At 37.3% G+C, this 23,155-nt stretch overlaps 1 protein-coding gene across 7 annotated transcripts in view; it reads right to left on the reverse strand.

Moving 5' to 3' along the window:
• Positions 1-494: 494 nt before the first annotated feature.
• LOC129776827 (lipase member H-A) overlaps positions 495-23,155 on the reverse strand; it is a 49,015-nt gene continuing 26,354 nt past the window's right edge. For all 7 annotated transcript variants that reach the window (XM_055782702.1, XM_055782703.1, XM_055782705.1 and 4 more), the window contains 6 exons: positions 2,012-2,078; positions 1,707-1,956; positions 1,491-1,648; positions 1,214-1,431; positions 726-885; positions 495-658 (listed from right to left, as the gene is read on the reverse strand). In XM_055782702.1, coding sequence (XP_055638677.1) covers positions 580-658; positions 726-885; positions 1,214-1,431; positions 1,491-1,648; positions 1,707-1,956; positions 2,012-2,078 — 932 coding nt within the window. In that variant the 3' untranslated portion in view covers positions 495-579. The remainder of the gene's footprint in view (positions 659-725; positions 886-1,213; positions 1,432-1,490; positions 1,649-1,706; positions 1,957-2,011; positions 2,079-23,155) is intronic.

The raw sequence follows: 23,155 nt of genomic DNA on the forward strand, positions 1-23,155 counted from the left end.
TAATGCTCAAGAGCTATATTTAGAATATTTTGGTTCGCTAAATATTTAATGACTTCAGATAATATTGTGATATCCTATTTGAAACAATTTTGATTGGTGAAAGCATACAACACACATACAGGGTAAACAAGGTTATGGTAAATCAAATGGATGCGATCAGTAGTTATATACAAGGTCTTATGTCACATCAGCCAATAGCAAATTGTAACGACCCTGCCTTTGAAAAGTGCACGAGTTACGCTGCGCACGGTTGTGTGTTATTAGCATAATGTGTTGGGTAATTCTAAAATCTATTTTTTCACTTCACCTTGCACTTTCCTATTCATTTGTTTGTATGCAGTGAGGTTTCCTTCTAACATATGTTACCTTGTCCGTGGCAGAACGACTTGACCTTCCGAAAGGGAACATCACTTACTCGTAACCGTCCGAAGCATTTAGAAATCATTTGAGCTATTGTGGTTGAAACCGGCTTACCGGCAGAAAATAAAACTACATTTTGAACTTGGAAGTAGCATTGCTTCTATTACGCCCTTTTTGTAGTAATCTAAGCATGTTATTGTCGATCGGTAAAATCCTACGCTATTCGTACTTTGTTCCGGCCAGACCCTTGGAATAGGGCGGACTCCCATTTGTCTGCAGATAGTAATCACCCTTCGCGCTGCAATAGAAAACGTAATCGATCATAGCGACAGTGGAAACGAAAATGCTGTTTTGAAGTGACTCACTCTAAACTACAATCAATGCCCATGTGCACCATCTGGGATGATCGGACCACTTTTCCTTCCTTGAAATCGCTCCAGCTCTTGCATCGCAGCGAGTGGAAAGACGATGCTCTGGCTACACTTTCTGCCCAAAACCACCACGAGCGGCGGTGACTACAGAGGTCTGCAAGGATACCACATATCGCGATTAGCTTGGTTATCTTAATTAATGGATAAAATATTCACAAATGGAGGTATGCTAAGCTTAAGCTAAATTATCAATTCTACAAACATGCATAACTACAGGCATGGGCTTCGGGCGAATCCGATTTGAATGGCACAACTGGATTGAAATGGAAATTCGATTATTAGGGGATGGAGGGATCCACGCATTAGCAGATGTTAGCAGGAAATATGAGAGAGAAAGAGTAAAACTTTTTTAGTATATATTGTTGTAGTGGAATCATCATAAATCTTCCACCGAAAACACACATCGAAAAATCATCACTAACCATTATCTGTTAGTGGCTTGTAGTTTCTTTTGGGACATCCTGGCTGGAGAGTTTTGCCATTGTTCGGCCAAAAATCTGCCGTCCCAGTACTAACTGGCGCCCCATACAACCAAGCATCTGTGTGAATGACGTCCACGAATTCTGCATCTTTGTCACTCAGGTGCGTTACAATAACTCCGGGATAGAACGGTGGAAAGGCTGGATCCAGTGCGGAAATCCTGTAGACGAATAAGCATTTTTTAAATCGTTATTGTGTCATAGAGATTAGTCTTGTTACCTTTTTAGCTTGATCTTCTTTTTTGATGATGATATCACAGTTCGTCCAGCGTAACCTGCTAGCTGACCCCCTAGTGAATGACCCACCAGATGCAGCTTGTCAGCCTCCAAACCGGCAGCGATCATAGCTAATAACACCGACCCTAGTTTGTGTCCTAGCTGTGAATTGGAACAATTACGATCACTCTGTAATAAAAAAAGCATAATAAAACAATACTTTTCTACAGTTCGGCACTGCCTCCAGCAGATAGTTTCCATCGGCCAGTTGTGTCCAATCCAGCACGATCAAGTTGTGATCGTTGCGCTTCTGGTACGCGTCCACAATCACGTGCACGCTCTCCACTTCCGGTGACTCAATATATCCGTGGAAGTACATAACTGTTCTCTTATCGGGATCGAACCGTGCGTGACGTACAATTTTCTCCGCTTCATCAAGATCGAACACCTCATGTTCATCGAATTTGGACCTATCGACAATAATCAGCGTTAGTGATACAAATGTTTTCGATGTCATATACTTACCCGTAGAAAAACATGAACTTTGCTGTTCCCAGTTGCGCTTTGGTTGGTCGCAGACCAACCCATAGTCCTGTGGAATGCGAGCAAAAACACAATCAATTAAATCAATTCATACTGATTGGCGGCAGTGTATACAATATTGCAGATTCGCGTTTAAATATAGCAATAACGGTTGCGCTCAACGCTAAATGGGAAAATATGGTCGTTTGCTTGCCCGTGAATGGATGATGTAAGTGATTTACAATGAGGCAGTAAAAACATATGTTTGAAGAAAGTCCGAACAGGAATTAGATAAAGTGATGTTATGACGGACCTTGATCGATGGAAGCTTCATGTACTACATATGATTGACCATCGGTAGGAGAGAGATATTGAGCAAGTTGCAAAATTAAGCTTTCCATCTACGCTACATCTACTAGCATCTCATCAAGTTTAATAATATTGAGTAAATTTTGAACTTTGAAACCATTTTTGACGAACCAAAAACTTTAATAGTTCAAATTCAGAAAAAAAATTCAATATTCTTAGATTACATTATAAAATCCCTTCATTAAATATGTACTTGAAGTCAGATCAGATGTTGCGATACTTAAATTGTAATGATCAATATGATTATAATTTGTGAATTAAGCATTTATGAATGTATCACTCTTGAAGGTTATGTTATTGAATGAAGACCACAAAAGTAGCGTCATTCCAACCACTGTATGGTCAGGTTCTCCTAAATTTTGACACGAACTTTTTCAATGTGAGAACGTGAGAATCGAATTCGTTTATCATGGCGCTTTCTGTTTATCATTTCATGAACTTGTTAGGGTTAAATTTATGTTTTATTCATATACATGTTGCTTTCCGAAGGAAACAGGACATAAGCTAAGAACAAAAATAAAATATTTATGATGTGATAAAGACTGATGATTATGACAAAGAATACTACATAGATATTTGCGCCAAGGAAGCCAATCCAATAAATCATGTAGAACGAATAATTTGAATAGTATGTAATAAATGTTTTTATAGAAATACTGGATGACCCGGCAATCGTTGTTCTGTCATTCGAATTATTTCTGGTGAATATTTTGGGTGTTAAATAAACCATAACTAATGTATTGTAAGTGTGTTCGTATGTTTTTACGATTTAATGACTCTACATTAGTATGGGCATTGATATTTTTTGCTTAGCTGAGGCGTATATGTCACTACTCAATGATTTTAAATATTTATGTCTGCGTTGTTGATATTTGCAAATGATTGTACGCCACAATCAGTATTTATTCGTTGATATATTGGATATCCAACTACGCTTGTGATCCTGTCGTTGGTGAAATGTCTAGAAAAATGTATAAAGATACATATTCCGTCTGCCATGCAAGGCGATAAAAGTTTCAATTCACCGCATGGGCATGAACCTTGTGGTAACAGTATCGAGCAGTGATTACTATTCCGGAATCCGATTGATTTGAGACTCGATCGAATTTCATGATTCGAAATTTCACGAAATCGAATTTTGCATTCTCAAATCCGCTTGAGCCAACTTCAATCGATCTACGCAAATGTGGCAACCTCTCTCAGATTGGCAGACCCGAAAGCAATTCTAATTGTTAAAGTTTGAATGAAGATTATTACTCGATGAAAACTTTTTATTACTATCACTTAAATACTTAGAAGGATTTTTTTTCTTTAAGTTTCCCTGCATTTCCACCAAGACTATCCATAACATACAATTGTCATCAGGCACAAAGTTTTTCGCCATTTGCAAAGAATGTGTTACCTTATTACATAGAACACATATATGTTTATATGTTATGTATGTTTTTTGTAGAGTTATTTTTCATTTAAAAATTTTGTCTCAAAAGTCTTTTTATTTCACCCGAAAATCCATTACCATTTTTGCTTCACATAAATGAAACACGGATCTTAATGTCGTATATGTCGAATTGCGTGACAATGTTGCCACATTTGCATAACTCGATTGAGTTTGAGTCGAACGAATTACCGAATGGCGAATTGCAAACCGTTCGGGTAATTCTGACTCGATCGGATTTCAGAATACGGGTAGTTGATCAGTAGACAAATCTGGAATTTTTGAGGAAATTACACAATCGATTTCCTCAGCGTGTATTCTGTCGATCAACCAAACTGAAAAAGTGTGTATGAGGTAATCCTCGCTTCATCCATTCAACCGAATACATCCAGCAATATGTGGGACTGAAGCTGACCGGACTTCGTTTTTTGTTTGAACCAGTGCCGCAAATTGTCAAAATTTATTCACGAATGAAAGAATTAGCTTTCTCCCAGTGTCGGATGAATTCTCTTCTGTGTTGAAACTCAACACCATATCTGTCATAATGAGTATAACAGTATTGAGTATAAATATTGAACGAAAGTAGCATAAATGAATTTCGAAAAGCCTGCATTCAGGCTCTTTCATTACTGTCAATAATTTAAGGTGATTATCACGAACATTGAGTTTATCTTCATCGCTTGCAAGGAATTTTTATTGAAAACGTGTTAGATTTCCACATTTAGAAAAAAAAGAAAGGACCTGGAATTCGGAAAAGGCAACATTAGTTTCGTTGAGCGTTGACCGTTGTGCGGTTGAGCGACGTTTAGCGATGGGTTTTATATCATTTAGAGTAAACTGACCAGACGTCCGCGTTACGCGGGACAGTCCCGCATTTCAACTAAATGTCCCGCGTAAGATTACGTCCCGCGAAACGTCCCGCATTTGGCAAAAGAAACAAAAATGTCCCGCGATATATATTGATAAATAATAATAATAATAATTTAATAGAATAATATATATATATTGATTTTCTTAAATGGATGAACCTCAAAAAAACTTTTATTTGGGAAACTGTTAAAGAGCGCTTCTAATACATCCAAAGATTAATACGTTGAGCTGGCTTCATCGCACCGACAGTGGGCTTTTTGTTTAGAGAGTGTCACCTGGAAGCGACAGCAACAAAATTGGAAAATGATTTTTATAAAAGCCCCCTATTGATCCGCAGGGACCAACGTGACTCAGACGAGAAGTTCATCTTTGGTCCCTTAGCTCGGTCAGGGCTTAACGTTTCGAATAAGTGCGGAGAATTAGTGTATACTCGACAGGAAGAGGCAGGGTTATTTGATTAAGTATCATAAATGAAGCGCTTGGCGGCCTTACGGAAGTTGACCTGAACCTCAACCATGACCGATGAACATCTCATCTCGGCGTGTTTTTTTACCCTTTCGTGGCTTTGGTTGGCGACTGCCTCTCCATTTTGGCCATTCGCCCATAAGTTTTCTATAGGTCGCAGCTGTTAGTTTCGGTAATTTGAAGAAAATTGCAGAATTTGAATCGTGCTTGCCAGGCGTAAAAGCTCTGATTGAGGGAGTGATTTTCAGGCGAAAGCAAAATCTAAACCACCGAAAAATCACAATCGAGTGCCGATACTTGGAAAGAAATAACACAGATCAGTTTAGACTCGCTAAACTATGGTTTATGTTCACATAACATATATACATAACGTTTTGTTTTTTATGTCCCGCGTTAGACCTCTGACCATCTGGTCACTTTAATTTAGAGCCAGTATCATTAAACCGTAAATCAAAAAAAGATTAAACACATTGCCCATATAATTGGACATTATGCCATTTCCGACAAATCGGGAGTAGGTTCATAAAACATAGTCAGAGTTATACTATACATTCCATCACCGATGTTGCCAAAAATAAGAATTTTGTGTGATGAATGCCCATCTTTTTCCATTAATCGATTTCATTCTCAACGGGTTGACGTTGAATTTTATGCTTTGATTTTCACTAACACGCAATGATCTTCAATTTCGACGTTTCGAGTATCATGACAAAAATGAAGGAGCAAATGAAAAATGAACTTCATGACAAGCTGATGTTGATGTTCATTCCACTGGTGTACATTGATAGTGTTGTTTCATATTTATCGACTCTCGCTTGAGCAGTAGGTTATCAATACAAGGTAGGCTGAAATTCGCCGTATTTGAATGTCGTGAACGTGAATATTTTCGGCACTGGTTTGAACAAATGCGCAATACATTGCCATGACATTACACATGACAACGCATAGCGTTGTGAGTCAACAAGAGCAAGGGCTGTGTCTGTTTTGCTCATGATAGCGTCTCGCAAGAGAACGGATTCTCCCTCACTTTGCTCTTTTTGATGGTGTCTTCGGAATCGCAGTCATTTGCTCTCTACAATTGGCGTACATATCGACCATAAATTGTTGGCACCGCTCACGACATCGTGAAATAGCGTTGTCCTGACAGTGTCGAATCATCATATGATATACATAAAAATACAACGAGTACTCTCTCTTGTTTGTTTTATCTCCTTTAACCGCTTCTTCAGAAATGTTAATTCAGAATGAGTAATGAATGAAGTATTTGTTTAATGTTTAATGTTTATCCAATATCCGTCTTGTCTCTTCAAACCGGCTGGGGGATTTTTTGTCAAAGAAACTCTTTAGGCTTGCACCATAGAGGTTGTCACTATATTCGAGAGCTTGTCACTCAGAATACATTTAAGGTATTTTGCTTGGCATGGGAATCTAAACTAAGTACTAATAAAAATGACGCAAGTAATACTACGTTGGGAAGGTGAACTTTGGGAACGTTAATGTCATTGCAGAAGAACATGGCAGGGTCTTAACGATGTGTGTCAACGACAGTGTTTGGATTTCGATCAAAATCGAATAATACACAATGTATCATGCAAGTAACCTCTTACGATCACATAACCAAATATGAGAGGATCATTCAGATACTTGTATGAATGACAGTAATCACCTGTGTTACTCTAAATGATTAAACCAAGAGAGGAACGAAGACTGTTGTTTGCATATTCGAGCTGTATCAAACATCGCAAACCATTTTCGAAGCCTGCATACAAGTTTGAACCGCATATATCGTCCCGCTCCACTATAGCGAAACCCACTGCACAGACAAGTACAAAGCAATAAATGATACAAGAAAAATTACGTCATCATTCGGTCACCATTTGCGGAGAGCAACGAATGGGAAAAGAGAGCGGTGTTGCTAGTAAAACTATGCGGTCTATATGAATATACATATTTCAAGGGATAGCGGCGTTAAAAATGGAAAATATGATCTGTCTATCGAGATAAATAATCATATAGTTTGCACTCTCTGAGACTTAAAAATCAGGATCCGCTACATTAGCTGAATATGAATCATTCGCTTTGCGTAGTCCGTACGAACCAGCTGTTTCATGATGCATGGAGAGGTCGATATGCAAATGTTAGATGCAAAGAAGAAAATAAACTTTCTGCACCGAAAGCGTATATGATGGTTCTACTTGCGTGTCGGTGTATCATGAAGTGCGAACCGATGCAGAGTTGTCTCGTTCTCTTTTGTGTCGTGATTTGCAGCACGTAACAACAAAAGAATGCCGCTGGGAGAAATGATTTGTGTATGATCATATTTGTACGAACGAAAGCGATTTTTTCAGTGAATGGATCATTTGGCAAACACTGGTCAACGATGATTTCTAGATTGTTGTTTTTCATCGAATCACAATTTCTATAATTTCAATAATTCATTGTGCTCATCTAAAAAGGCTTCTAGTTCGTCGGCAATGCACTTGATTTTAGCGAATTTTGATTACTTGCGCATGTATGGACGAAAGTTTGACTATGCGAGCATAGCGCCATCTGGCATTGTTTCGGATAAACAGAGAGGCTGGAATCGTGTACGCCATGGTACAACTTTTTTTTGAACCCACTTTCACTTCATCAGTTCTTGTCTATTCTAGTTATAATTTTTTTCCGCTCAATTTTTGTTTTATTGCTAAGAGATAGATGAACAAATAATGATACAATGGATACTAAAAATATTATCTGTTTTATTTTTACGGAGCTCGAAAAGACGTTCGAAATTCGTGTCTCTACACTAGAATACCCCCTTAACAACGTAAATAAATTCGTTCTGTTTGAAAAACGAACGACGGTTAAATTATTTGAACATTGTTTATAAAAGCATAAACAAATCTCGTTTGACACTAAACCTATCGATGTTTCATGTATACTTATTACTACCACAGCAGGTCATATGACCCTTTATGAATAATTAGTGAACAATGACTCGATTTATATAGTTTCGTTGAGAAACGAGACATATCATCTTTCTCCTGTATATTTCGACATTTTTAGGAAAACAATTATTAGCAAAATAATCAAATTACAACTTTTGACACACAACATTTCACTGTGGCTTGAAATGGTTACTGTTAGCTCGCTTGGATAGTCAGCAATACAATTAATTCTAATCATTCACTATTCATTCACAAATACAACAAAATATATAAAGCAATAGCAAAAATGTGTAATGCAAAGGTTTCATATCACAACCACACATTAAAATCTTCCTGATATCATGTAAATGTTTGCACGGGTCGAAAGATAAAATAGAAGTCATGAAGAAAATTAAAAAAAAATAATATGTTTATTGCGTTATAACGCCATGTTCATGAAATTTTATGAGTTTGCTTATAATTTTCAACAACTTTTCCAAATTCATCATTATGGTAAAACAATATGTTTAGGAGTTACGTATTTGGAAAAGTTGTTGAACATTATAAGCAAATTCGTAAAATTTCTTGAACATCGCGGTATAACACGACAAACATATTAAGAGAGCCTAAATTATTTAAATTTAAATTTCCTACATGACTTCTTTTTTTTTTTGCTGTATTATAGTGACTTTCAGCCTTTGGCTGGTTCATCATTTGGGCCAACGGATTTATTCCGTTGGAAGTATGTTGGGAGTGAGAATTTAACTCGTGACCTTTAGCGTGAGAGGCACGGATGTTAACCGCTACACCAGATCGCCTCCACCTACATGACTTCTATTTTATATAAAAAATATATATAAATTTAAAAAGACAATAAATTAGAAATGTTTTTTCAAATATCTCGATAATGGATGCTATAGAGATTGATATAGAGCTTTTTTATTTTAAATCACATCAGGATCCATAATTTGTGATTAAATGATTATTAACATACAAAAATTCGATCCTCCACAAAGTTCTTGAAAAATAGTAGTAGTATGACTTCTTTTTTATATGAAAAAAAAAAAATTAAAAAACACATTTTTTAGATATTGCAAATGAAAGTTTTTTTTTGTAAATAAAAAAAGTTTAATTTTTTTTTCTCAGTGTATATTTTTTTCACATTCCAACGTCAATACACCGGTGACTGGCGTGGCAGTCAACGTGTTAAGCGTCTCTCGATAGTTGTACCCAAAGTACACATTGATTCATTCCTCCTTATTTGGGAACTACATCCAACTCAAAGCTTCAGGACGAATCATCATAGAAGGGTTTATTCGAACAACTTCGTTGAAAATTACACGTCGACATCGATATAAAAGGCGATGAAGCTTAAAATTCCAGCTTTTTTTTTAACTGCTATGACTAAAGTGCCGGTTAGCTGTTGTTAAGCTGTCAAGAAGAGTACTCTTTTAAGCTGGTGATTCTTTTTTGCATGGTAAAATAACATGCTATCACCAACATTTCAATAAATAAAAAAACGAATTATGGAATAATGAAATGAAATCTATTATCCATTATCAATCGAAACCATGTATATGAACCATCTACTTCCGGAAGATTTCAATTCATCTAATAGGCACGTGAGATCAACATCGTTGTTGTATATTCGTGGAGCACGCAGTTCAACGATTTTTTTGATAGAAAACACCAGGATACATGAACCTCGCAAACACTGATACCGAGCAATCAGTCATGTTTTCTTGAAAAAACAAAATTTTGGCCATTCTACAACACAATGTAAATACAGCACTGTTTCATGAATAAAACTTGTGGTATTGCACTACAATATGTGGTATAATATTTGTTGAAACGCCTACTTACAAGTACAAATATTTCCAATTAAAGCATCAATACCGCCCTGGTGGGTTTTTGGGATTAAAAGGCTAATCTTTGCTAACGCCACTTAAAATTAACATCCGTGCAACATGGCTTTGAAATTTCGAACCCTTCGAACCGAGCTCAGTTATGTACCTAGCGTAGATATTACGACGACCGGTATGAACCTGAAAGACGACTATTTTACTACACTGAAGATGCCTCTCGTATTTTGTTACGAAATTTTGGGTATAATTAATTATACGGAAATGTTCACGGAGTAGATAAATTGACATTATGATTTTGTGTGTGTGTGTTTCAAATAATATGCTTAAAACTTAAAAAACAAATATGCCATTGGCATTCATAAAATGTTGGCGGCATACTCGTAAACTGCTTTTTCTCAGTCCAATGTATATACACGGTAATAATCAGAAGTGCTTTTTGAACCAAGTTACAAGTCGTTATTGTGTTTATCTCGCTTCACATTGGTAGACCTGCATTTGAGATATTAAGTGTAACTGTTGAAAAAAAAAACTTTATTTGACCACCAATGTTTGGTAATAGCTGAGTGTAAAATGTGGAGGAATCTAACTCTTGCTAATGTTCACCAACGTTTTGAATGCCTCCGGCTTGTTTGGTTACTCCCCAAACAAAACAATAATTATACACACTTTCTCTCGATAACGGACAGCACGTGATTGGAGCGCCGTTCAAATACGGCAAACTTACGGCGATAAGTGATACAATACTAGCGCAGCATCCATTATCACTGACCATTCGCGTAAAATTTATTACACGATGCGTCTCACTTTGACCGTGTACGCTTCCAGCCGCAATGTTCGTGTTGATCGTAACGCTGCTATTTTAGTTGGAGGTATTCTATTTTTAGAGTGGATGAAAAAAAAATGGATGGAACCCTTTGACATTACGAATCAAATTTTTTTATGCGCATCCGAATCCACGAGTTGACTATTATCAAATTAAAATTGTGTATTTTCTATCAACCACGTTTTCAGTGCTACACTACACTGATTTTGCTTATGACGAACAACAACCACATTCAACGTTTCATCAGTTGAACGATATCGTTCAGCTGCAATCAATTTATCAATATATGAGCAGTTGTCAATCACATAACATAATTTATAGATGTTACGGGTAAAAACAAATCAGGCGATTAAATAACGAAATAGTTGAAACAATTTAACAAAACTGAAAACTTGAAATCTCAAATGCCTCAAATCCTTTACAGACACTCTTTAAATTTCATTGCAAAGCTTTTCGGAGATTCACTACCTTAATTGGTTGGGATTAGAAAAGCTATCATGATAACTTGTGATCCAAGCGCCGCTCCTTAAGTAAAGCGCTGAATCATTGCTAGACACTCAGTGTGTACTACTGCGCAAACAACTTCTTATATCGTTTTCTCCCCGTTGTTCAACTGAGGTTAACAATCGTAGCACTTCTCAATATATTGTTTCAGGTCAATCATGATTCATTAATGATCGTAATTGTGGAAAATACGGAGAGGGATTATTCTATCCAATTATTCATTTCACAATCAACATTAAATGCGATAAAATAGTGAACTCAATTAAGAGAATTAGATCCCACGCAAATTATTGAAAGGAACTAACCCTTGTCAAAAGAATGAGGTACACAAATGCTGTTTGTATAAAAAATAAAATAAATCACATACTAAAACACAAATATATTCAAAGTAAGTACCTCTCTTATTGTTCAGATAGTAGTGGATGAAGGTAAGCCTGTGAGGTGAGAACCTGTAATCATCATCAAAATAAATGCAAAAAAAATAAATGTACCGGGGCAAGTTGAAATGCGGGGTGATTTGAAACGGAAGCCGTAACTATTGCCACAAATTTGAATGAAGAGTGAATTCGAACTTTTCGAAGTCAATTCGATTCGTCCTAAAATATTTTTTTTAGTAAATAATTTAATATTTTTAACAACACGCCAGGTAGTTACTGGATGTTAACGAGGTGGATTTCAGTTTATGAATCTACGAGCGAAATGCATAATCAAAGAAAGAGAGTGCGAGGTTGAAATTTTTAAGTGATTTTTAACATGCTGTAACTTTGTGTAAAATCAACGCATAAATATGAGATATACATCATTTTATAGCTATACAGATAAATAATAAAAACGATTTCTTTCCGTCTTTTTGAATATTTTGAAATAAAGCTATGGATCGATTAATTGTCGGCTAACCGCACTTGGTCTTGAAGTACGTTAGGAGAACAACTTCTGAGTATTTTGAGGAAATGCTGAAAATAGCAACATCTACTGTGCTAGGACAATCAATGACACAAGGACAACCGACACGGTTTTACACAATACCAAAATCAACTTTGTTTCGGCATTTCAAAGGATTGAGTGAAATGAAAAGCATAACAAGAAAAAAATCTTCCGCTATTCCTTTTAAAGTGGAAACAAGAACAGCGTCAAAGCTATAGAGAAAAAAGACTATGTTTAGTTTCGGAGTAGTATCCAACGAAAAACATCAAGAATCCCAGAAGATAATCACTTTCTTAATTTCGAACTACATCACGGTCTTTTTCAAAAAAGCCGTAGAACGGTCAAACAGAGTGCATAAAGGGTGTGTCACATCAAATTGCATCACGGAAAAAACGCTGTAGAAATTTAATTTTTAGGAATTATATCTTCAGCTTTCGCTTATAATCAGATAAGAGTGTATAGTTCACGTTGGCCATGCTTCACTGTCAATTTTTCGTAAATTTGGAAAAATGAAACGTCGTGAATTAATCCTGTGCACTCATTTCGAGAATCCGGAGTTGTCACATCGGGACATCGGTAAGATGCTGGGAATCGTCCAATCCACGGTCAGCAGAGTACTAAAACGATACTTCGAGAACCTAACCATCGACCGGAAGGTGAAGAACGGCAAAAATGGATGCCCCGTCAGTGAAAAAGATCACAAGTTAAGCAGTTTAGACGTGATCCGAGAAGTTCGGTCCGGGATGTCGCCAATAAGCTGAATTTGTCAAGTTCATTCGTCCAGCGGACCAAGCAGCGGGAGGACCTGTGTACATACAAGGTTTCAGAAGGCTCCTAACCGCGACGAAAAGCAAAACATGGTGGGGAAGACGCGAGCCCGGAAGCTGTACACCGAAATGCTGACGAAGCCGCATTGCCTGGTAATGGACGACGAAACCTACGTCAAAGCGGACTTTCGTCAGCTGCCGGGCCTGTTGTTCTTCTCCGCAGAGGACAAATTCAGCGTTCCGGAGGAGATTCGCAAACAGAAACTATCCAAGTTTGCCAAAAAGTACATGGTGTGGCAAGCGATCTGCTCTTGCGGAAAGCGGAGCGCCCCCTTCGTGATGACCGGCACGGTAAACGGGCAGGTTTACCTTAAGGAGTGCCTACAGAAGCGCTTACTACCACTATTGAAGCAGCACGAGGGCCCGACCATCTTCTGGCCGGATCTCGCTTCGTGCCACTATTCAAAGGACGTGTTGGAGTGGTACGAAGCCAACGGGGTCACCTTCGTGCCAAAGGAAATGAACCCGCCCAACGCGCCGGAGCTTCGCCCAATAGAGAAATATTAGGCGGTTATGAAGCAGGCCCTCCGGAAGAACCCAAAAGTTGTCAAATCGGAGGCGGACTTCAAGAGAAAATGGATTTCTGTTCAAAAAAAACTACAACCTGACGTTGTACAGAACCTTATGGACGGGGTAAAGAGGAAGGTGCGAGCATACCGGTTTGGGCTCGAAGTATGAATAAAAAGAAAATGCCAAAAGTTGTTTAATAGTTTTTATTGTACTGTCTAAAATTTTCAAAAGGATCGGTCTACTGGGCGAATTTCTACAGCGTTTTTTCCGTGATGCAATTTGATGTGACACACCCTTTATTCTGGAAAATCACTTGAAGTTATGCTGCTGGATGAAGTGAGGCAAGATTGCGGTAGAGATAAAACCGAGAAACGACGAGTCTTAACAAAACCGGAGGTCATCGCAACACTAGTGGCTTAACCGAGAATATTGAGATCGAAAAATGAAGGTTTGTTTATTTGATCGGTCATCAGCACATGAGCAGGCTTTTGGGCGAAAAAGACGTTGTTTCCGATGATTTCGTTTGAATAATGATTAAATTTAATTGGTTAAAAAATTTAAAAAAAATAAAGAAATTTTTAAGTCTTTTGGGGCAATATCCAGCACATGTCACCATGTGGCCAATGTGGTTAGAGACACTTTATTTGACTTCCAATCAACGCGGATGTCACATAATATGTATGTAAGTTTCAACGCGCTCACAGGCTCAGGAGCCATTGTCTGGAACCAGCTTGAGTATACACATGCAAATAGAAGATGGCACTGATTAAGGCAGTGATGTATTATAATTATTCCAATACTAAAATGATCACCAGCAATACCAAATCAACACTGCTCAAGTATTACTTAGGAATTCAAAATATCGTATTTTGGTATTGGAAAGATAATTCTCTCCAATGCTTCGGTCCTATTTTTTAGTATTTTACTTCTTAGATTCGGCTTGTCCAAACCATATTTTGGTATCAGGATCAAAATGAAGTATCCTTAAGTATTTTAGCAGAAGCAGGAGGCTCGAAAAGGTATTTTTCGAAAAATTATACTTGCAAAATAAGCACTACAGTACATATGCATTTTATCCAAAATATGCATTATCCCTTTTTATTACGAACGCATCAAATAAAGGACGAACACGAAATTATTGCGACACCGAAAATGTCATGCCAATTTTCTTATAATGTTTAGAATCAAACCAAAATTTTAGGGTAGTTTTATACATGTATTTACTTCAAAAATCAAAAGAAAAGTTAATCTTGAGTGTAAAATTGAACGCATTTTCGCTTGATGCCCTCCATCAAAGTCTTTACAGTGCCATCCGGTACCAGTTTCTCAGTTTTTTTCCGTTTTCTTAACATGTCCTTCTCGTTTTTGACTGTCTTCTTGCTCTTCCGAAGTTCTCGCTTCATTATTGCCCAGTACTGCTCCACCGGGCGTAGCTCCGGACAGTATGGCGGGTTCATGTCCTTTGGAACAAAATGGACAGAATTGGCCTCATACCACTCCAGGACACTTTTAAAATAGTGGCATGATGCCAAATCTGGCCAAAATAGCGGAGCTTCGTCGTGTTGCTGCAAGAACGGCAAAAGGCGCTTCTCGAGGCACTCAGATTTGTAGATCTCGCCATTTACTGTGCCCTTTGTCACGAAAGGCTCACTCCTCAGTCTGCAAGAGCAGATGGCCTGCCAAACGAGATATTTGGAGGCGAACTTCGACATTTTCTTCTTCTTAACATCGAACATGCTCTTGCCGGTGAAAAACTCCAACCCCGCAATTTGCTTAAAATCGGCTTTTATATACGTTTCGTCATCCATCACACAGCAGCCATATTTTGTCAACATCTTCTCGTAGAGCTTCCGAGCCCGAGTTTTGGCCATCGATTGTTGCCGCTCATCGCGGTTTGGGAAGTTCTGTACCTTGTATGTATGTAGTCCAACTCTCTTCTTTGCATTCTGGACGTAGCTCTGCGACATGCCGATCTTTTTAGCCAAATCACGGCTTGAGACGTTGGGATTTGCTTTAATCATCCGCTTCACCTTTCCCTCCGTCTTTTTGTTCTCCGGTCTCGGTTTTCTTCCAGCTCCTTTGCCGTGCTCCAACGTCAACCGCTCCTGGAACCGCTTCAACACTCTGGAGACGGTTGAATGGTGAATGTTCAACATTTTTCCCAACTGCCGGTGCGACAGGTCAGGAAATTCCAGGTGTTTGGAAAGAATTTGATTTCTCGACTCGCGTTGGTTCACCTCCATTTTCGTTGAATCGAAAAACACGACTTCGAGTTTGACAGCATGTAGACAATACACATCAATGAGAAAGTGTGCAATATTTGGTTGATTTTTACCCAATGGTAAAAAAATTATGCCCTGTTGAATGTGTGTGACCATGAGAAACTAAATATCCCACTGATGTGAAAAAAAACAAAAGTACTTGGGTTTTATATTCATATCAATTGAAGTCAATGGAGAACATTGACTCTTTAATCTTCAGAACTTTAGAATGATCTGGAGGACCTATAAAATCTGATGTTTGTATTTATGCAGCCATTTCATGTCGAACCGATATAGTGGTTCTCAGATTTCCATGGGAATTTGTAGTTTTGTTCTTTATCGCCAAATATCAGACCCGTATTTTTTTTCATTTTTTCGTTAGGATGACCATTTCTGGGTGGTCGGAAAAATCATTTTTTCCACTTTTTCCCAAAAATGCATTTTTTCAAATTCATAACTTTTGGACCACTGTACTGATTGAGATTATCGAGACATATCAAATTGAAGCCAATGATCTAGCCTTTTATAAAAAATATTGAACTCGCAAAAAAAAGGATTTTATTTTCTTAATTATTGATCGTAGTCGTTTCTATTATTTTCATGGCTTTAGACAAGAGGGCGCTATATTTGTTTATATTTTTTCTTGAAGCTGTGAATTTTTTACATAACATATCTCGATATCAGAGATGCCATTTTTTCTTTTTTAAGATATGATTTTCCAAAGTTAACAGATGGTCCGAAAAATCCTTTTTCCCCTTTTATTCAAAAATGACTTTTTGCAAAAATTCATCACATTTGAACTATTGGACCGATTTAGGCAGTCGACATATTAAATTGAAGCCAATGAGCTAACCTTCTTTGAAAAAATATCATACTTGCGGGAAACTTATAACATCTTAAATTTGCAAAATAATAACTTAAAAACGAAAAATAACACCTCTCTCATTTTCGGATATATTATGTAAAAAAAACCTCAGCTTTCCAGAAAAAAAATTATGTGTTATGTTATGTATAAAATTTTCAACTTTGAAGAAAAAAACAAAAAAAAATATAGCCCCTTTTGGTCTAAAGCCATGAAAACAATAAAAAACGACTTCAACCAATAATTACGAAAATAAAATCCATTTTTTTCAAACTTATTAAATATTTTTTGTAAAAGGCTAGCTCATTGGCTTCAATATGATATGTCGATCATCTAAATCGGTTCAGTGATTCAATAGCTATGAATATGAATTTTTCAAAAAAGTCATTATTGGGAAAAAGTGGAAAAAATGATTTTTCGGACCAACCCAAAATGGAAATGGGCTTTCTCATTAAAAAATTTAAAAAATCGAGGGGTTGTATCCGAGACACGACCGCTTATTACGTAGAACCACGCCATTTTTTTTTTATTTATCATTTCGGATATTATTTGCGAATACGTCGAAATTTCATAAACAACTCTTTAGCAAACGGTTCCGGGGAGCCTGAAAAGGTTTGATGGCTTGCGTGGTTTTGTAGAATCATTTCGAGAAGCAACGATTCTTCCTTGCCTTTGCGAGAACAATACATTAATTGGTCATATGTCGCAATTTGTTTATTTATATCAATGCACGCATTGCCCTGAGTATCTAACAAGAGGCATCTTCCATACATCGCCATTCAACGAACATCAAACATGCATCTAACTGATGCACACCGTTGTAGCGATCAAAATGAAACATCGCGAGAATGATGGTTTATGAAAAGTCGTTTCTCGACTCTCGGTCAAAACCGTCAACAAAGCTAGGAGCTTGTTGCATCAGAACACAGCCGATGCGCACGAGAGCAAAAAGCCCTCTTCGTTGTTTCTATTCTAGCGGCTGCATAAATTGCACGTTATTGACAGCTCTGTTCGGAGAAGCACACAAATGGACAGAACAAATGTATGGGGAAATGGGAATGCTTCCAACTTTCATCCATTTAAACCATATACAGACTATGGGATTGTAATGTATAGTACATATATAAAACAAATCTTAGAAAAGTTCCGATTCGATTGATATGCAAATCGTTAAATTCCGATCGCAGCAAAAATAGTTATTAACGTTAACTTTATTTCATAAAAACGTGACCTGTTTTCTGATTTGGCATCCTTAATGTAAGACGTAGTCCTTCGGGATAGGAAAGATGAGGAAGGGATAATATTTATTTATTTATTTACTTGCTATTCATTCAGGTAACTTAAGGCAAAAATACTTTCCAACTACGTAACACTGTGTTGAGATATTCTGACAAAAAAACATAACTAGTTTCTGAATTTTTAATCCTCCATACTCCATACTCGCATACGATCAAGTTCCTCAAGTAGACACCTTTTGAAGTCGAAAATAGTCACAGATGATTTGAGAGCAGGTGATAAGCGATTCCAACAAATAACACCTCTCACTAGCATTGATTGTCCATAGTAAACATAGAATGTTGTGAGACTAAAAAAAACTTCTTGTTCTTTTGTTTCTCATGCATAGAAGTTCTTCAAATATTAGATTGGGGACTAAATTCATAGCGTTTTTATATTTGTTTTATTCTACAACGACTTGTTTGCAGTTTGGTAAAGGGTAAGTATTAATTCGATAGAAGTCTTTCTGCTCAGCGAAACTATGTATTTTATTTATTTATTTCATTTACTTTGTCTCGTTAACCCTCTACAGCCCAAGCCCGCCTTTAGACGGGCTTCGCGGAATCTCTTTTCAAATTATTCAGACATTATTTTCAATGTTCACCCCCACTAGAACGTCTTTAGAACATTTTCATCTATCACACATACATATTGTTTTTATGCTGGCAGCTTTCTGCTAGGAGTATTTTATGTAAGTCGGAAAATCGAGATAAAAGTGGAGTAGGTTTTTTTAGATAAATAAAAAATTGGGCGATAGAGGGTTAATTGTATTTTTGAGTTATTCAATTTTTTTATTAGCTTTGAGACTTGGAAACCGAAGCAGCTCGAGACATTTGCGACGTGTATGTAGAAGGTCTACAACACGAGAATGGTTTACAATATGGGGGTAGTACACTGGGAAATGCCCGAAAAGAATGCCACGGTCAACAAAGAGCTCTTCATTGCTCAACTACACCGCGGCTATTCGACTGAAAAGACCTGAGCGACATGGTTAAACCATACTCCTTCACTAAAACGCCTGGCCCCATGTTACAAAAGTCGTCATAATAAGCGCAACCCAATACAAGCATCTATATATATAAAAATGGAGTGATGTCTGTCTGTCTGTCTGATTCTTATAGACTCGGAAACTACTGAACCGATCGACATGAAAATTGGTATGTAGGGATTTTTGGGGCCGGGGAAGGTTTTCGTGATTTCCTCTCCCCTCTCTAAGGGGGGGCTGCCATACAAATGAAACACAAATTTCTGCATTACTCGGAAATTAACCAAGCAAACGAAACCAAAGTTGGCATGTGAAAGTTTTGGGGTGCAATAAATGTTTCTATGGTGATAAGATACTCCTTCCCCCTCTCTTAGAGGGGGCTGCCATACAAATGAAACACAATTTTTTGCATTACTCAGAAATTAATCAATCAAACGAAACCAAAGTTGGCATGTGAAAGTTTTAGGGTGCAATAAATGTTTCTATGATGGTTAGACAGTCCTTCCCCCACTCAAAGGGGGGGCTGCCATACAAATGAAACACAAATTTCTGCATTACTCGAGAATTAATCAAGCAAATGAAACCAAATTTGGCATGTGGAGGTTTTAGGATGCAATAAATGTTCTATGGTGATAAGATACTCCTTCCCCCTCTCTTAGAGGGGGCTGCCATACAAATGAAACACAATTTTTTGCATTACTCGGAAATTAATCAATCAAACGAAACCAAAGTTGACATGTGAAAGTTTTAGGGTGCAATAAATGTTTCTATGATGGTTAGACAGTCCTTCCCCCACTCAAAGGGGGGGCTGCCATACAAATGAAACACAAATTTCTGCATTACTCGAGAATTAATCAAGCAAATCAAACCAAATTTAGCATGTGGAGGTTTTAGGATGCAATAAATGTTTCTATGGTGTTAAGATACTCCTTCCCCCTCTCTTAGAGGGGGCTGCCGTACAAATGAAACACAAATTTTTGCATTACCCGAGAATTAATCAAGCAAATTAAACCAAATTAGGCATATGGAAACTTTAGGGTGCAATAAATGTTTCTATGGTGGTTAGATACCCCTCTCCCCTCTCTTAGGGGTGGCTGCCATACAAATAAAACACAAATTTCTGCATTACTCGAGAATTAATCAAGTAAATGGGCGGGACGAAGTTTGCCGGGTTAGCTAGTCTATAATAAAATCATTTATGGTAACAGTTCAATTAGCAAAAATATGTAAACACTGTGAATTTATTTTAAATAAAATGGGTAAAACTGAAACCCACATATAAAAAAAATTGGATAAAACTGGATATTACTAAAAAAACTGGAGGATTTGAGGAATTATTTGGTTGTATCGAGAAAAAAAACTAGAAGAATCTAGTTTGAACTGGAACATTGGCAACACTGTCTGGAACGTTTGGGCCGATCGAAAATTACTTTCATATCGTTCAATAGTCTAAGAATATCTTCTATTTTCTGATCGTTGATTCCAATTTGGTTTAGTGGTTGCCGGAAAACCTACCACTAACAGACTCCAGATTGATAATCTTACGATTTTTTAGATAAATTTTAAGTTCAACTAAAAAAAAAACGATTCAACTCGCCCCGGTGTATCTTACATATTTTCGACCGCTCATATTGACTGGAAAATTGTTATCATTTCCCTTTTCTTCTCTTTGTTGCAAATTGTCACAGAGATGAATTCATTGCTTTGAAACAAAAGCTCTAACTGTTTCCATGGAACTCATAAACAATCAAAAAAATCCATTAAGCTTGTCTATGATGTACGGTACACACAAAGAAATCCACCCCTACCAGATTAACTTCTCCGTGACACATAGAAACCCCACAAATAAAGTCGTTATCGATCCACGAGCCAAACACGAGCCTGTACCTGTTGGCGGCCGTTTTTGAAGGATGCAGCCGGCTTCAAGTTAATTTCCTCGTAGGACTGCTGTGGCTCGCATCCAGCTCGTGATGCTGTATATGGAAGCTATGAACAAGATGCAATATGCGCCTTAAGTGCCAAGTGGAATGCACGTTTTGTTCCGACAAGCTGCAGCGTCAACTTATTAGAAACATTGTTGCAAGGACTAATCGGGTAAGACGGAGAGCGAGCGGTCAGAGTTGCTTGTTTTCTTTGTTTCCATAGTACAACGGGAGAAGTCGTTAAACATGGAAGTGTTTTTTGAAGGGCGTCTATAGGTTCAATAGCTCTTATGAATATTTATCCCACAGGAGCGAATTGAAATTCATTGCAAGACGACTTCGAAGAACGGAATGTCAATATCGATCGATGTTATAGTCGATTAACTAAACCATGTGCAAATTTTGTCCTGAATTGAATTATCCTAACTATGCTGAATAAAGTTTTGAAGTTTACGTATAAATATTGGATGTGCTCTTCCCCAATCTATTGTCGAAATGCATTTTTTTCGCTTGTTAGTGGCAAGGAGTGATTAAAATATACTCGGGGTCGTTGAAATGGGAACCCGCAGTAAATTCCAGACGTAGATTCTATGACTATAACTTGTAAAATTGAATCAACTGATCGCCCCAAGAAATTGACCAGTATTTTCGACGCGGAATTCGTTTATTGCTCTTATTACAAGAAAAATCAAAGCTCATCGATAGATCACACTGCAAATCATAAATGTGAACCAGTTTTTTACAATAAATTGCAATTGAAAAAATCGATAGAGATTTGTTAACATATTCTCAGTAGTTGGAAGTCATCGTTACCAGGCGCGTTCCGATGAACGTTTTATTTTAACATAAGAAACAAATTTTAATATTTAACAAAGGGAAATAAAACGATAAACGCCACATTGATTTAATGAACGTCTTCAGCATTGACAATATATCAAGATCAAAATAAAAATAAATTAATTAAATTATTACGTCGAAAATAACCGTTACCACCGAATCGGAACGACCACTACCCGGTAGTTATTAAAGCTATTCTATTAATAACACGCACCGTGACAAATAAAAAATATAAACAAGAAATTACGTGCCAAAATCCTTTTAATTTACGCAGAAAAGCGTAACGGAACCAGTTATACTTTGAAGCATTGCTGTAGAATCCGCCTTCTCATATTATCAACGCGTTTATGTCATTTTATTCTGTTCCATTTGGCCAACGAGTCTTAACCGACCCATCCATCAGAGCGTAACTGTTCAACGGATACAATGGCGATTACCCGATACATTGGACGAAAATGTTTATATGTTTTGTATTTTAAGCAATGACACATGAGCAATGTTATGTTTCCTCACGTTTCCTGTTTACCGGGGGATTAGAGGAGGTGGAAGCTTTTCTAGACACGTTATTGGCTGGTGACTGATGACTATTGAACTTACCTCGAATCACATTATTGGCTATTTTTATCAACGTTACAATAGATTCTGATAATTTAAGCAGATGATAGAACCGGTATGACGTTCGTTTTCCGATCTCCCGCGAACATCGAGGAGAAGATCTAGCGAATGGAGGATTCTGACGAGCGCCCAGAACATCAAGCTTGCGTCTGCGAACCGATTCCAGAACTTGAACGAGAATTTGTGTATGTTTTTTTATCAATGCTTAAAACAGATGAGATCGACCAGCCACCCCATAACCTACCGAATATCTTCAATTTTGTTGTGAATATGTAAGTATGGGAGAACGTTTTGTTTCGAAACGTTTACGTGTAATTCCTAGGTTGTTCTACAAGTTCTGTCGTACAAGAAGAATACTGTGAAATATATTCAGTGTTAACCCTTTCCCGTACAACATCGAATCTCACTCGTGGTGTACCTGCATAACATAGGGCGCTAGAACGCTCAGTAAAGTAATGAAATCACTTGATGTGTGACGTATTAAATAATACGGGAAGGGGTTAATCTCACCGAACTCCAATATACCTTACCAATAGTACTTGTTCTAGCGAACTTCTAATTTAAATGAAATCCACAAATTAGAAGATCGTTGATAATGTAATAATTCGTACTTTAATTCACAGATTATCGCGATGAATGTGTGTCCTCTGTTAGAGGATGTTTGCCTTGATTGAAAATCATTTTGCTGCTCTTTCTTGCGAATGTTTACTTTCAGCAGCTTCAAAAAGTTACGGCACCAATATGAGTTTATAATTTTACAGGTTTGTAATCACGAAGAAAAAATCCAGTCGCATCCCAAATACTGATGCCAATATCAAACAATATCAAGCACTGATGCCAATATCAGCGAGGTCTTACTCTCGACTAGTCTACTAGGGCAGAGATTGAA

Source organism: Toxorhynchites rutilus, chromosome 3 (assembly GCF_029784135.1).
Source record: "Toxorhynchites rutilus septentrionalis strain SRP chromosome 3, ASM2978413v1, whole genome shotgun sequence".
Classification (NCBI taxonomy): domain Eukaryota; kingdom Metazoa; phylum Arthropoda; class Insecta; order Diptera; family Culicidae; genus Toxorhynchites; species Toxorhynchites rutilus.